Here is an 11596-nt window from a genome sequence, read left to right on the forward strand (position 1 = left end):
CCAAAAAAAATTTAAAAAATGTCTGTACCTATGTGACGGATTAATCTCTCCAGTAAATTCATATATGGGTATTTCGCCACTGCACTGCAAGAAAATCTACAAAATAAAATAGTTATTTTTTGTAAACACTTCTGCGTTAATATCAAACAGAAACTACTTGTCAGAAGTTAGGTTTACTGATAAACAAATTTGCCTAACTAAAAAAAATACAAAGAATAAAGAAAACAACTATTTAAAAATTAGAAAATTAATTTAAAGATTTTTAAAATTTGTTAAGGTTACCTTGTGAGAAAAATAATTTTAATTAAAATCAAAATTCCAAGCGAAAAAACAACCTTCTACCGGTAGTACCTCGCGTTCCCACTGGGCGCGAAGGTTAATTGCCCCACAAATTAAACCTAATCAATCATAATCATCGGGGAAACTTCGACAGTTTTCCTATTAGCCCGAACTAATCGTAATTATTACGCGGCAAGAAACCATAGAGGAAGAACCAAAAGACGAAGAAGAAGAGCGAAAAGGAAGAGTATTATAAAAAGAGGAACAGAGCTAGCTTGATTTACGAGTCGTTTATAAACTCATTATCTTAGGAGAGTGAACGCCTACAGTCCGGGATGATTGGCGTCGGCAGTGACGTAGACCAGGGACCTCGAGCTGTGGACGCTCTGTAATTATTTCTGGGAGTTTTTGTTGGTAAAAGTAAAGGTACCTTAGTACTGCAAGGTTCAGATCTATTATGGCCCCTCTCCTGATACTTAGGTCATATTCTTCAGTCCTATCCTTTTTAAAAAGTCTACCAATTTGGAGACTGAACCCTTAGAGCCCTCTATCATTGCCTATTACAAAAAAAAAAACGTTTGCCAGGGTCTCACCGACATAGAACATATTTTATGTCGTTTCTTGTTGAGATTGGTTCAGCTTTAGATAACTATTCAGCTTACAGTGTATCTTAGTGCTTAGTACAGTTAAAATCTGTTTGCGAATTTTAGGACTGGTCTGTCTTTGGCGTATTATTTTGTAACTTTATTGTCACATTCATATTTATGTTCCACTGTGTATATTTATTTTTGCATTTAAAAATAAATAAACACAATATACTTGTATACGAAAACATTCATCATGACCATCATTAACTTATTCAACTATTTCCAATTATGGTGTAGCCTCTCTCATATATTCAGATACTCTCTTTGTAGTTGGGTCCACTGTTCTTATCCCTGCTAATTTCTTAATATCATGGTCCCATCTCAGGTTTGGTCTTCTTCTAGGTCTCTTAATTTCTCGTACCATGCTGTAATAATTTTTGTGGTCCATCTGTTATTCGTCCATCTTGCCAGGGGTCCTGTCCATTGCTACTTGCATGCATAGGTCATGACTGGTAGAACACATTGGTCGAATGTTTACTTCTTTAGGTAAAGTGGCAGTCTAGATTTAAATATGACTGAGTTTCTTCCATAAGTAGGTACTCCATGCTAACTTATTTTTATTTTGTTGATTTCTAGTAGTAGAAATCCAAACTACACTTCCCCAATAAATTAACGCATCACAAAAAAATAACCAAAAGTTTAAGTTAAGTTTTTGTCAAAACCACTTATCCGATTTAGGCAATTTTTTTTTGAATGATAGGTTATTCTTTCCACAATGTTGCTATTCTAACTGTATTTTGATAGGAATCCTTTTTATACTAATACCGGGTGCAGCAATTTTAACGTTTTTTTTTAATAAAATTTGTGACAGCCTGTAGAGTTGATCAGTTACAGTATCAAGTTAAAATTGAAATCACATTTTAGCCTTACCTTTTTTTTACATTTTGTTTTTTATTTACTCCATTATCTTCCTTATTACACGAGAAACAACATTTTATAGGATGACATGATTTAATATTGGTTTTAATTAACATTTTTCCATTTTACTCACTAAAGTAAGTAGCAGGCTATGGAAAAACACGGATTACCAGTAAATGTCAAATAGAGATGCTAGTTTCTGTGCAAACTTGTAGACCATTATTATCTCTGAGCTGAGTTTGAAGGGTCCGAGCTATTACGAAACGTTGTCTTAATGTTGAGAGTTTTAAAAATCGTTCCTGAATCGGATTGGTTCTTCGATTCCTGCCTTGTCCCGGCCTGCGACAATTACTCCCAGTATCTCTACAGCGTTGTATAACTCGTGAAATGGTTGAGTGAGTTACATTAAATCGTTCACCAATTCTTCGGTAGCTCCAACCTTCCTCAGACAATATTAATGCTTTAGCACATTCTTCGCCAGTAAGATTTCTTGTTTCACGTGCACGTTGCATATTTTTTATATAATAAAAGGACGAAAACGACTGACACTGACAACAAGCATCTCTATTTGACATTTACTGGTAATCCGTGTTTTTCCAAAGCCTGCTACTTACTTTAGTGAGTAAAATGGAAAAATGTTAATTAAAACCAATATTAAATCATGTCATCCTATAAAATATTGTTTCTCGTGTAATAAGGAAGATAATGGAGTAAATAAAAAAACAAAATGTAAAAAAAAAGATAAGGCTAAAATGTGATATCAATTTTAACTTAATACTGTAACTGATCAACACTACAGGGTATCACAAATTTTATTAAAAAACACGTTATAATTGCTACACTCGGTATTAGTATAAAAAGGGTTCCTATCAAAATACTAATAACTAATAACTAAATCGGATAAGTGGTTTTGACAAAAACTTAACTTAAACTTTTGGTTATTTTTTTGTGGTGCGTTAATTTATTGGGGAAGTGTATTTCCAATGTTGTTATAAATCAAAATGCGAACAAAAAAAATCTAAATGTCATAGAAAAGTTTCAGCTGCTTTTTTCCTGAATACAGTACATTGTCAACCAGTTCCGTACTTCCTTCTATATATCCATTTCTTTATTTTCCATAGTTGACAACAGTCAATTACTGTCGAAAATTCTGAAACCGCGACCAATTACAGACCCCTATATATACAGGGAAAAGGAAAAAAAGAGTTGTAACATTATATATAATATTATGGTCGCCCACATCAAACGATGTCTTTTCAGTTCAGCTTTTGCCGCACTGCCAATTCATGTAATTGCCACTTCCTATTAATGGAATAACGTGCATGGTGTAATGCAAACTATACAGGTGACATTCATATTATAGCCGGTGTGTGTATTTATTTATATAATAGAAGATGAATTTGACATTTCTGTAAAGAAAATGGAATAATACTAGTCTTGAGGAGTTTAATTGTTCATTTGCGATACGTCAAATATAAAAAATTTCAAGATATGTTCCAAGTGAGGACTGTAAGAGCTTGTAACTTTCTCAGGAAACACCTTAGGGTATGTTTTTATCTTTATCTGGTAGTATAATCAAACTGAAGTTTGGTATACATTTTTTTAATACCACCTATAAAGCTTTAATCCATATTCTTCCAAAAAATAACTAATGAAATAAAAAAAAACAATCCCAAAACATATCCAGCAATATTAATCACTTAGACCGTTCCAAAACTCACTAATCTATTTACCTTCTCCATCACATTCTACCCGACCTTTTGTACGGGGCCATAACCGACGACAGTCGAATTAATGCACAATCCGTGGAATCGTGCAATGGAAGAAAGCCCTGGCCATTATCCTTTGGCTCCGTACAATGGTACGTTGACGTACAATACGAGCCGATTTTTCATTGTCCTGGGTCCTTTTGTGGGAGTCCTGTGATATCTCTGTTAGACCGTTGCGTTGATGGAAGGTCGCTAAGCGAATAAAAAAGTGTGGAAGAAAGGGAAAAGTCGAGATCAGAATAGCTAACGATTTTTTAGATTTTTTTGTGTGTTTGGGTTGAATTTAAATCGGCTTCAAGCTCGGAAATCTTTGGTCTACAAAGGACATAGAGAGGATTGCAGGGATGCTTTCATAACTTGCGTGTATACTGAAAAAATTAATTTGTGAATCGAATAACAATATTAATGGTTATTTCTTGCCACATATTATTGTAGTAAATTTACCATCCGTTCTTTAGTCTTAAAACTCGTTTGTATGGCTAATTATTTGTGGTATGTAAATATGTTATAATATATCTTTATATTCACCAATATTATTTGTGAATTTACATAAAAATGTGTATCTCATAGTAAATTTAATGTATACAGGGTTGTTCACCACATACGACACGGAGTATTGTAGCTAAACGATTAGATTATAACAAATTTTAAGTTTTGTGTTCGTTGAAGGACTATTAGAGCTACAATTTAGAAATACTTTTACATGATACAGAGTGTCCCAAATAAGTAAAAAATATCAAAGTTGTATTTTTTTAAATAGAACACCCTGTATATTATTATATTTTTAGATTCTACAATTGAAATAAAGGTAAATTTTATTAAGATTTATTATACTTAAACCTTACCGTTTTTGAAATATTTTCAATTTTGTGAAATTGCAGTAAAAATTTTAAGGCTTCATTTCTCCAAGGGTATCAAAGTTTTTAATACTAAATATTTACTGAAGTTTATTTACTGATCAGTTATTGTGTTGCAATAATAAAAATTATACTATCTTATACAGAGTGTCTAAAATTTTATTTTAAATAATTACTAGCTTCAAACGGCAATAACTTGTTTAATTTAAATGGAACACCCTGTATATTTTACGAGAATCAGATGCACAATTTAATTGTCTGTTTCCGTAGAAAATGCATTTTCTTGTAATTTAGAACTTATTTATCAATATACCCATGGACTATTGACATTTTAGATTATTTTTAAAGATGTACCAAATTTTTAAAGAGTACAGATACTAATATTGTCGATATAATTCGTTTATTTCATTAAAAAATATAAAAAAAACTGTTTAAATATTTGTTAAAGAGGATCAATTAATATGATTCCAGTATTCAAACTACATTAACTGACTGTTTGCGTTGATTAATAATAATTGCTCCAAATACTAAAAAACTGAATTTTGTATGGGCATTAGACAGTGTGATAAAAAGTAACACCTTAAAAATGATATTTCATTTTTTAATAAATGCTTATTTATAACTACAGAGACTTTAATTTGATAACTTATTATTATATTGATTTCTGACTCAAATCCACATTTATTTATAATAATTTAATAACGAACACAATTAAGTATGTAATTAATTAGTATATGGGCGCAAATAATGGTGTTATATTTAATTAATGGTATACTCTTTTATAAAGATTTAAATAGTTTTCTTTTTGCATACAAATGGGCTAGTAATATTATCGTTTTGCTAAAAACGATAATATTACTAGTCTGTACATTTTGTACATTTGTTGCTTTAAAAACAATCTAAAATGTCAATATTCCATTGATATATTGATAAATGAGGTCTAAATTATAAGAAAATGCATTTTCTACGAAAACTTGAAGGCATAGGTAAAAAATGGTATAATACAATTTGATAGACAATTTAATTGTGCATCTGATTCTCCTAAAATATACAGGGCATTCCATTTAAATTAAAGAAGTTATTGCCGTTTGAAGCTAATAATTATTTAAAATAAATTTTTAGACACTCTGAATGAGGTAGATGATTTTTATTATTGCAACACAATAACTGATCAATAAATAAACTTCATTAAATATTTAGTATTAAAAACATTGATACCCTTGGAGAAATGAGGCTTTAAAATTTTAACTGCAATTACACAAAATTGAAAATATTTCAAAAACGGTAAGGTTTAAGTATAATAAACCTTAATCAAATTTACCTTTATTTTAATCGTAGAAACTAAAAATGTAATAATATACAGGGTGTTCCATTTAAAAAAATACAACTTTGATATTTTTTATTTATTTGGGACACTCTGTATCTTGTAAAAATATTTTTAAATTGTAGCTCTAATAGTCCTTCAACGAACCCCAAACTTACAATTTGGAAAAATCTCATCGTTTAGCTACAATACTCCGTGTCGCATGTGGTGAACAACCCTGTATATCTATCTGTATGGTTTATTGCATTTTATGTAATATAAAAAGTAGTAAATTATTTATTTTTCCTAAATATCTAGACCATATTGTTAGCATATTTTATTATCATGAGCATGTTTGGATATCTCAGCTGGATGTACATTAGATATACGATAGAGATATCCATGGGATATTCTATTCTGAGACATCTACAGGATTTCAGGATGTCTAGAGGATATCCTATAGATATCTTTATAGGATGATCCTGTAGTGGGACATTCCGACATTCTATGGATATCCTGCGGATATTGTGTGTTATATGGGTAGATATAGGTAAAAATAATGTGTGTACAAGTAAGATACGCCTAAAATACATTTGCCTAATATAACACCTCATACATGACAGGTTACATATCGCACCGTCCTCTTCAATTTCCTTCTGTTACTTATTCCAAAAATAACGGCTTACATGCCTTCATATCGCCTCTAATTATACACCACCATAGCCGAACGTTTCCGTTCGACCGAAATTCAAAGGACAAATTTATTTTCCTAAATTGGGGACCCACTTTCATCTAATTGGATGTAAAAAACACAAAACTAGCCGTCTAAATTACCATTATTACTGGCTTGTTAAGACTCGGTTCAAATTAGGAGGTTATAATTAATATCGGGTATTTATATTTTCTACATTTCAACAAAAATATTTTTTACTACAAACAAAATAATATTTTAGTTGATTTTAGATTAATATAATAAATGTATATTAAAACTAAACTGTGGAATTTTCATTTCTATTGTACCGTACGAAAAAATGGCGTCGGAGATGACTTGGAAATGAAGATCGCTGTAATTTTGTATGTTTTTCGGCTATACAGTATAAAAATGCAATGACATATATATTCCTATGTTAGTTCAAAGTTGGTAGAAAATATGAAAACTTAAAAAAAATTGAGAAATTAAAATCTAGAGTATAAGAGATAATATCAGTTGGTAAATAAATAAGTAACCCTTTCAGTGATCAAACCTTTTGCAAATTCATGTACACATTTAAAAGAAAATTGCATATTTTAGATTCCTTAGTTATATCACTTTTTCTTTACATTTCTTGAAAATAAAACTAAAGCTAATTTGCAGTAAACAAAATTAAAAAATAATAATATAAGATAGTTTTACCGAAAAAAAAGACTTAATGAGTGGCTGGGATCAAAGCCGAATATCAAATAGAGAAAAGAAACAGAAAGATTGGATCACTTTATTTTAGAAGGAAATATGTTTAGTCTGTTCTTACATACTTTCTAACCATTACTACAACTATTTTTCTACGAACGTTAGGAAAAGTCTAAAAACTTATTACAAATTATCGTTGGAATTTAATTATAATGATGAATTGTGATGACTATTTTATGTCTGGAACAGTCCAGAACTTACAGATGTTTACAGAGTAAATACTTACTCTGTAAATCTTACAGAGAAAAATATTTACTCTATAAATCTTACAGAGTAAAATGCTTAATCTGTAAATCTTACAGAATAAAATACTTACTCTGTAAATCTTACAGAGTAAATACTGACTCAGAAACACACCTATGCGATTTTAATTAAAAATAGCAAGAATAAAAATCCCATGATTTATATGATTGTTGTTCTACAGCTAACGTTCTTTTGCATTTTAAAGGCATTTATTGATATAAATATTAAGAATAACGATACTTACAATAACTAGAAGTCAATTTTGCTTTACTCTTTCTAAAATAGGTGATCCAATTTGATGCCTAACGAATATTTTATAATTTTTAGTTAGTATTATTTAGACCAGACCCCTCAAAAATTATTTTATGTAAAAGGCCAGTGCGATGTGCAATTTTTAGTGAAATGCCCCCCCCGCTGAGAATAATATTATTACATTTTTTACAAAAATTGCGTTTTAATAGAAAAAAAAAATCAGACCAAATATATAACGACCAACACCACGACAGAACATATTTTATGTCTTGGTCGATAAAAAAATGTGGCATAATGTTGGCGCCAAAAACATTGGTACCTATTTCAGTCGACAAAATAATTAGTTAAATTACACCAGGCCAAAATTCACGTAAATTCATTCCTACGTCAGCTGATTAATGAGTGGCTGGGATCAAAGCCGAATATCAAATAGAGAAAAGAAACAGAATGCTTCATGATAAATTGGTTCCACCCCTTCTGTATTAATATTTCTTGATAGGTTATATATCACTAGAAGTGAGATTCTTAAACGTATATACATACTATGTATAACTCTGTGGATGTCTGTGCAAACTTAATAGGTAAAGAAGTTTGTTCTGTTAAACCTAGAGAAAATTGAATACTATGACTCTTTTATAACGCAATTATTAATGATCCAATGCTTTTTTGTAGAATGTAGAATGTTTGGGGGTATGTCTTCATTTCTTGAGTTATAACTCGTCATACAGTCTCAGAGCTTTGACAAAAGCCAGTATCTGAGACGATTTTACAGAGGTTAGTTGTCATCTAATAATTTACCAATATGCCTAGTTGAAATATTTCTCTGTAAAAAATTTAGAATTATTTTCATTTAAAGGCATTTATACTAATTAGTTTTAATACTTTAAGCTGATTGTATGATTAAAATAACCATTTTCTTCAAAATTAAACTATGCATTTAATATTAAACACTCAGAAGTGTGATAGAAACAACTTAGAGAATCTAAATACCCATTAAGGTACTACCATTAGCTAAATTTTGAACCGCCATTGCATGAGAACCTTTCGACTATTCGATTTGTTGGGGTATACAATCATTAATCATTCTTGACGTTTCATTAAGGCAAAGAAAATGGTTGCCTAATGACTTTAATAACAAAAATATCCTTTTGGCTTATATTTTCTGTTTTTTATCGTTATAGTTTATCGTTATAGTTTTGTACTCAGGATGAACCTTAAATACCTGTTACTTGTTTAATTTTTTTTGTTATGTGGAATAAAGATTGTTGGGGCACTCTGTATTCTATTATACTCTATTACCTAAATTACATTGATTTGTTTGTTTAGATTTAAATAATGAAATATGGGCGTATATTTGAAAGAGTTCTCAGCATTAATTGGCATGTTTACTATCGATGTTTGGGAAAAATAACAACTATTATAAACCTGCTGTTTTCATTTCGTTGATAGAAAAGGATATTTAGTCGATATATTAAACTGTTTGATATAAATAAATATTGAAATGAGAATAGAAAGTGATTTATTGTTTTGTTGTATTGGATTTTCCGAATTTGTAAAGGCTAAAAATTATAATATACATAAATAAATGTCAATATTTTATAGGTATATTGATAAATGAGGTCTAAATTATAAGAAAATGCATTTTCCACAAAAACTTGAAGAGATAGTTAAAAATGCTGTAATACGTTTTGATAGACAATTAAATTGTGCATCTGATTCACGTAAAATATACAGGGTGTTCTATTTAAATTAAACAAGTTATTGCCGTAAAATATCTCGAGAACCTCGTAGCGATTTTTACCAAGAGACTATTTTTACATAATGAACGTCCTAAATGCATATTTTTTACTCAGTAGTTTTATACAGGTACGAACGAAAAGTTAATACTCTTTAAACCAGTTAAAAATATGTAGGTGGCGCCCTCTAAAAGTTATATTGATATCAAAATCAAATTTCTCATGGCAAAAAACTTTGTGATACCAATTTTCATCCAAATATTGACGTTATTTCAGAAATTATTTGGAAAAAATCGAAATAAAAAAGAAACTTCTACACCCTGTATCTCCGAAACTAAGCATTTTAGGACATACATTTATACGAACTTTTTTACTTATTTTTATCTGCAGAATATGGTGCCGAAGTTTCCTACAAGTTTTATTCAAGTTGACTACAAGTTTTATCACCAAGAAATTACGTTATGGATGTAAATTTTTACAAAAAAAAATAAACAAATGAGGAAGATTTTTTTAAACTTCTTCTCATTTTTAAAGTGTAAATTTTGTTTCTAACCGTTTTTCTTCGTTTTCCAGAAAGAAAAAGAGGCCGACAGACGTACACGAGGTACCAAACGCTCGAGCTGGAGAAGGAGTTCCACTTCAACCGGTACCTGACGCGGCGACGGCGGATAGAGATCGCGCACGCGCTCTGCCTCACCGAGCGACAGATCAAGATCTGGTTCCAGAACCGGCGGATGAAGTGGAAAAAGGAGAACAAGACCAAGGGCGAAGTTGGCTCGGAGGGGGGAGGGGACGACATCAGTCCCCAGGGCTCGCCGCAATGAGAGCCCTCACCACCCTTCGTGTCCAACGAGCCCAACCGAGTACCTAATGAATCCACGTAGTCATGTATTGCATTTCAGCAGGTTCGAAGACGGTAGCTGATTAATCCTGTTGTCCTTTTATTGTAGGAAACAGCTGGGTATTTCGTTTTAGTCGAAATACAGCGAAATACACAGTTTTTTTTAGTAATGAACCCACTACAAAGATCTACACTGACCGGTAAAAAAACGGACATCATTATTTTTTTACGTTTTACCAATTAGAAAATATTGTTTTCAGAAATGTTAAAATATCCGGGTTAACTAAAAAGCGAAGTTCCTATCCATGAGCTTATTAAATGTTCTAATATTAAATAATGCATTTAAAATATTAATGGTAATTACAGTAAGGTACTTAGTATAATTTTCGCGCATTGTAGAGGAAGAAAAAAAAAAGGATTATACAGTGCAGATTAAAAAGAGACTTTAAATATGCTTTTTTATTTTTTGCCATCGAAACTGGAAGCTATAATAACAGGTATCATTTAAGTTTCCCTTTGATCTAGTCTGTATACTATTTTTTTTGGGTTTTCTGCACGTGCGCAAAAACTACACTAAAACACTTTATCTTATAGAAAATTTTGCGTTTTCATCTGAAAAATTATTAATTTGGGAGAAAAGCGGCAACAAGCGGTAGAAAATAAAAATATTTTAGTACAGCTGACTGGTTGCAGCGATCAGCTCACCTTAGTGCGCGTTGTATCACAACCACATCACAACATTCTGTTTTCTCAGGTATAATAGACATGAAAATTTCAATTTTTAATGTATTAAGAGGTTAATAAGTCAAATAATTTTGATACAAATTGCTTTAAAATTTTTTAAAATACTTCAAATTAACAGAAAATTATTAGGTGCCTGTTTTTTTGCCGGTCAATCTACCCTCCCCTATTTTTAACTTCCCTCCTTCCCCTAAGTACCGTAGTCGAACTGTTCGTTTGTTTTATTATTAATAATATAATTTTTATTGTTTTGAATCTGTCAGGGAATAATCGAGCTTTGACAGCAAGACGACACACAAAGAGACATAGAAACGCTAAAGCTTGCTGTTAAAACTCGTTAATATTATATTATGATAAATATATTATTTTTATTATTTTGTGGAAAGTCATAGAGACGTAACCGTATAGACCTCTTTTTACTGTGTATAATTTAGTTCCAAAACGCGTACATAGTTTTTTTTTATTTATTATTTATATATTTGTAGATAAACATATTATATAGATTTTTTATATTATCGAGAAATGATGGAAATAATCTTTAACATTACCCGCGTGATTTTTTACTTCTTTATTATTTTTTTAACTCATGTTAGTCAGATTGGATCACTCAATTTTAGAAGGAA

The 11596-nt window shown here is 30.7% G+C and overlaps 1 protein-coding gene across 4 annotated transcripts in view; it reads left to right on the forward strand.

Moving 5' to 3' along the window:
* LOC115883967 (homeotic protein antennapedia-like) overlaps positions 1-10778 on the forward strand; it is a 449763-nt gene extending 438985 nt beyond the window's left edge. For all 4 annotated transcript variants that reach the window (XM_030902390.1, XM_030902387.1, XM_030902388.1 and 1 more), the window contains one exon: positions 9965-10778. In XM_030902390.1, coding sequence (XP_030758250.1) covers positions 9965-10215 — 251 coding nt within the window. In that variant the 3' untranslated portion in view covers positions 10216-10778. The remainder of the gene's footprint in view (positions 1-9964) is intronic.
* Positions 10779-11596: the final 818 nt, after the last annotated feature.

The sequence above is a fragment of the Sitophilus oryzae genome, unplaced genomic scaffold (assembly GCF_002938485.1).
Source record: "Sitophilus oryzae breed Bouriz unplaced genomic scaffold, Soryzae_2.0 scaffold_2006_pilon_pilon, whole genome shotgun sequence".
Classification (NCBI taxonomy): Eukaryota; Metazoa; Arthropoda; class Insecta; order Coleoptera; family Curculionidae; genus Sitophilus; species Sitophilus oryzae.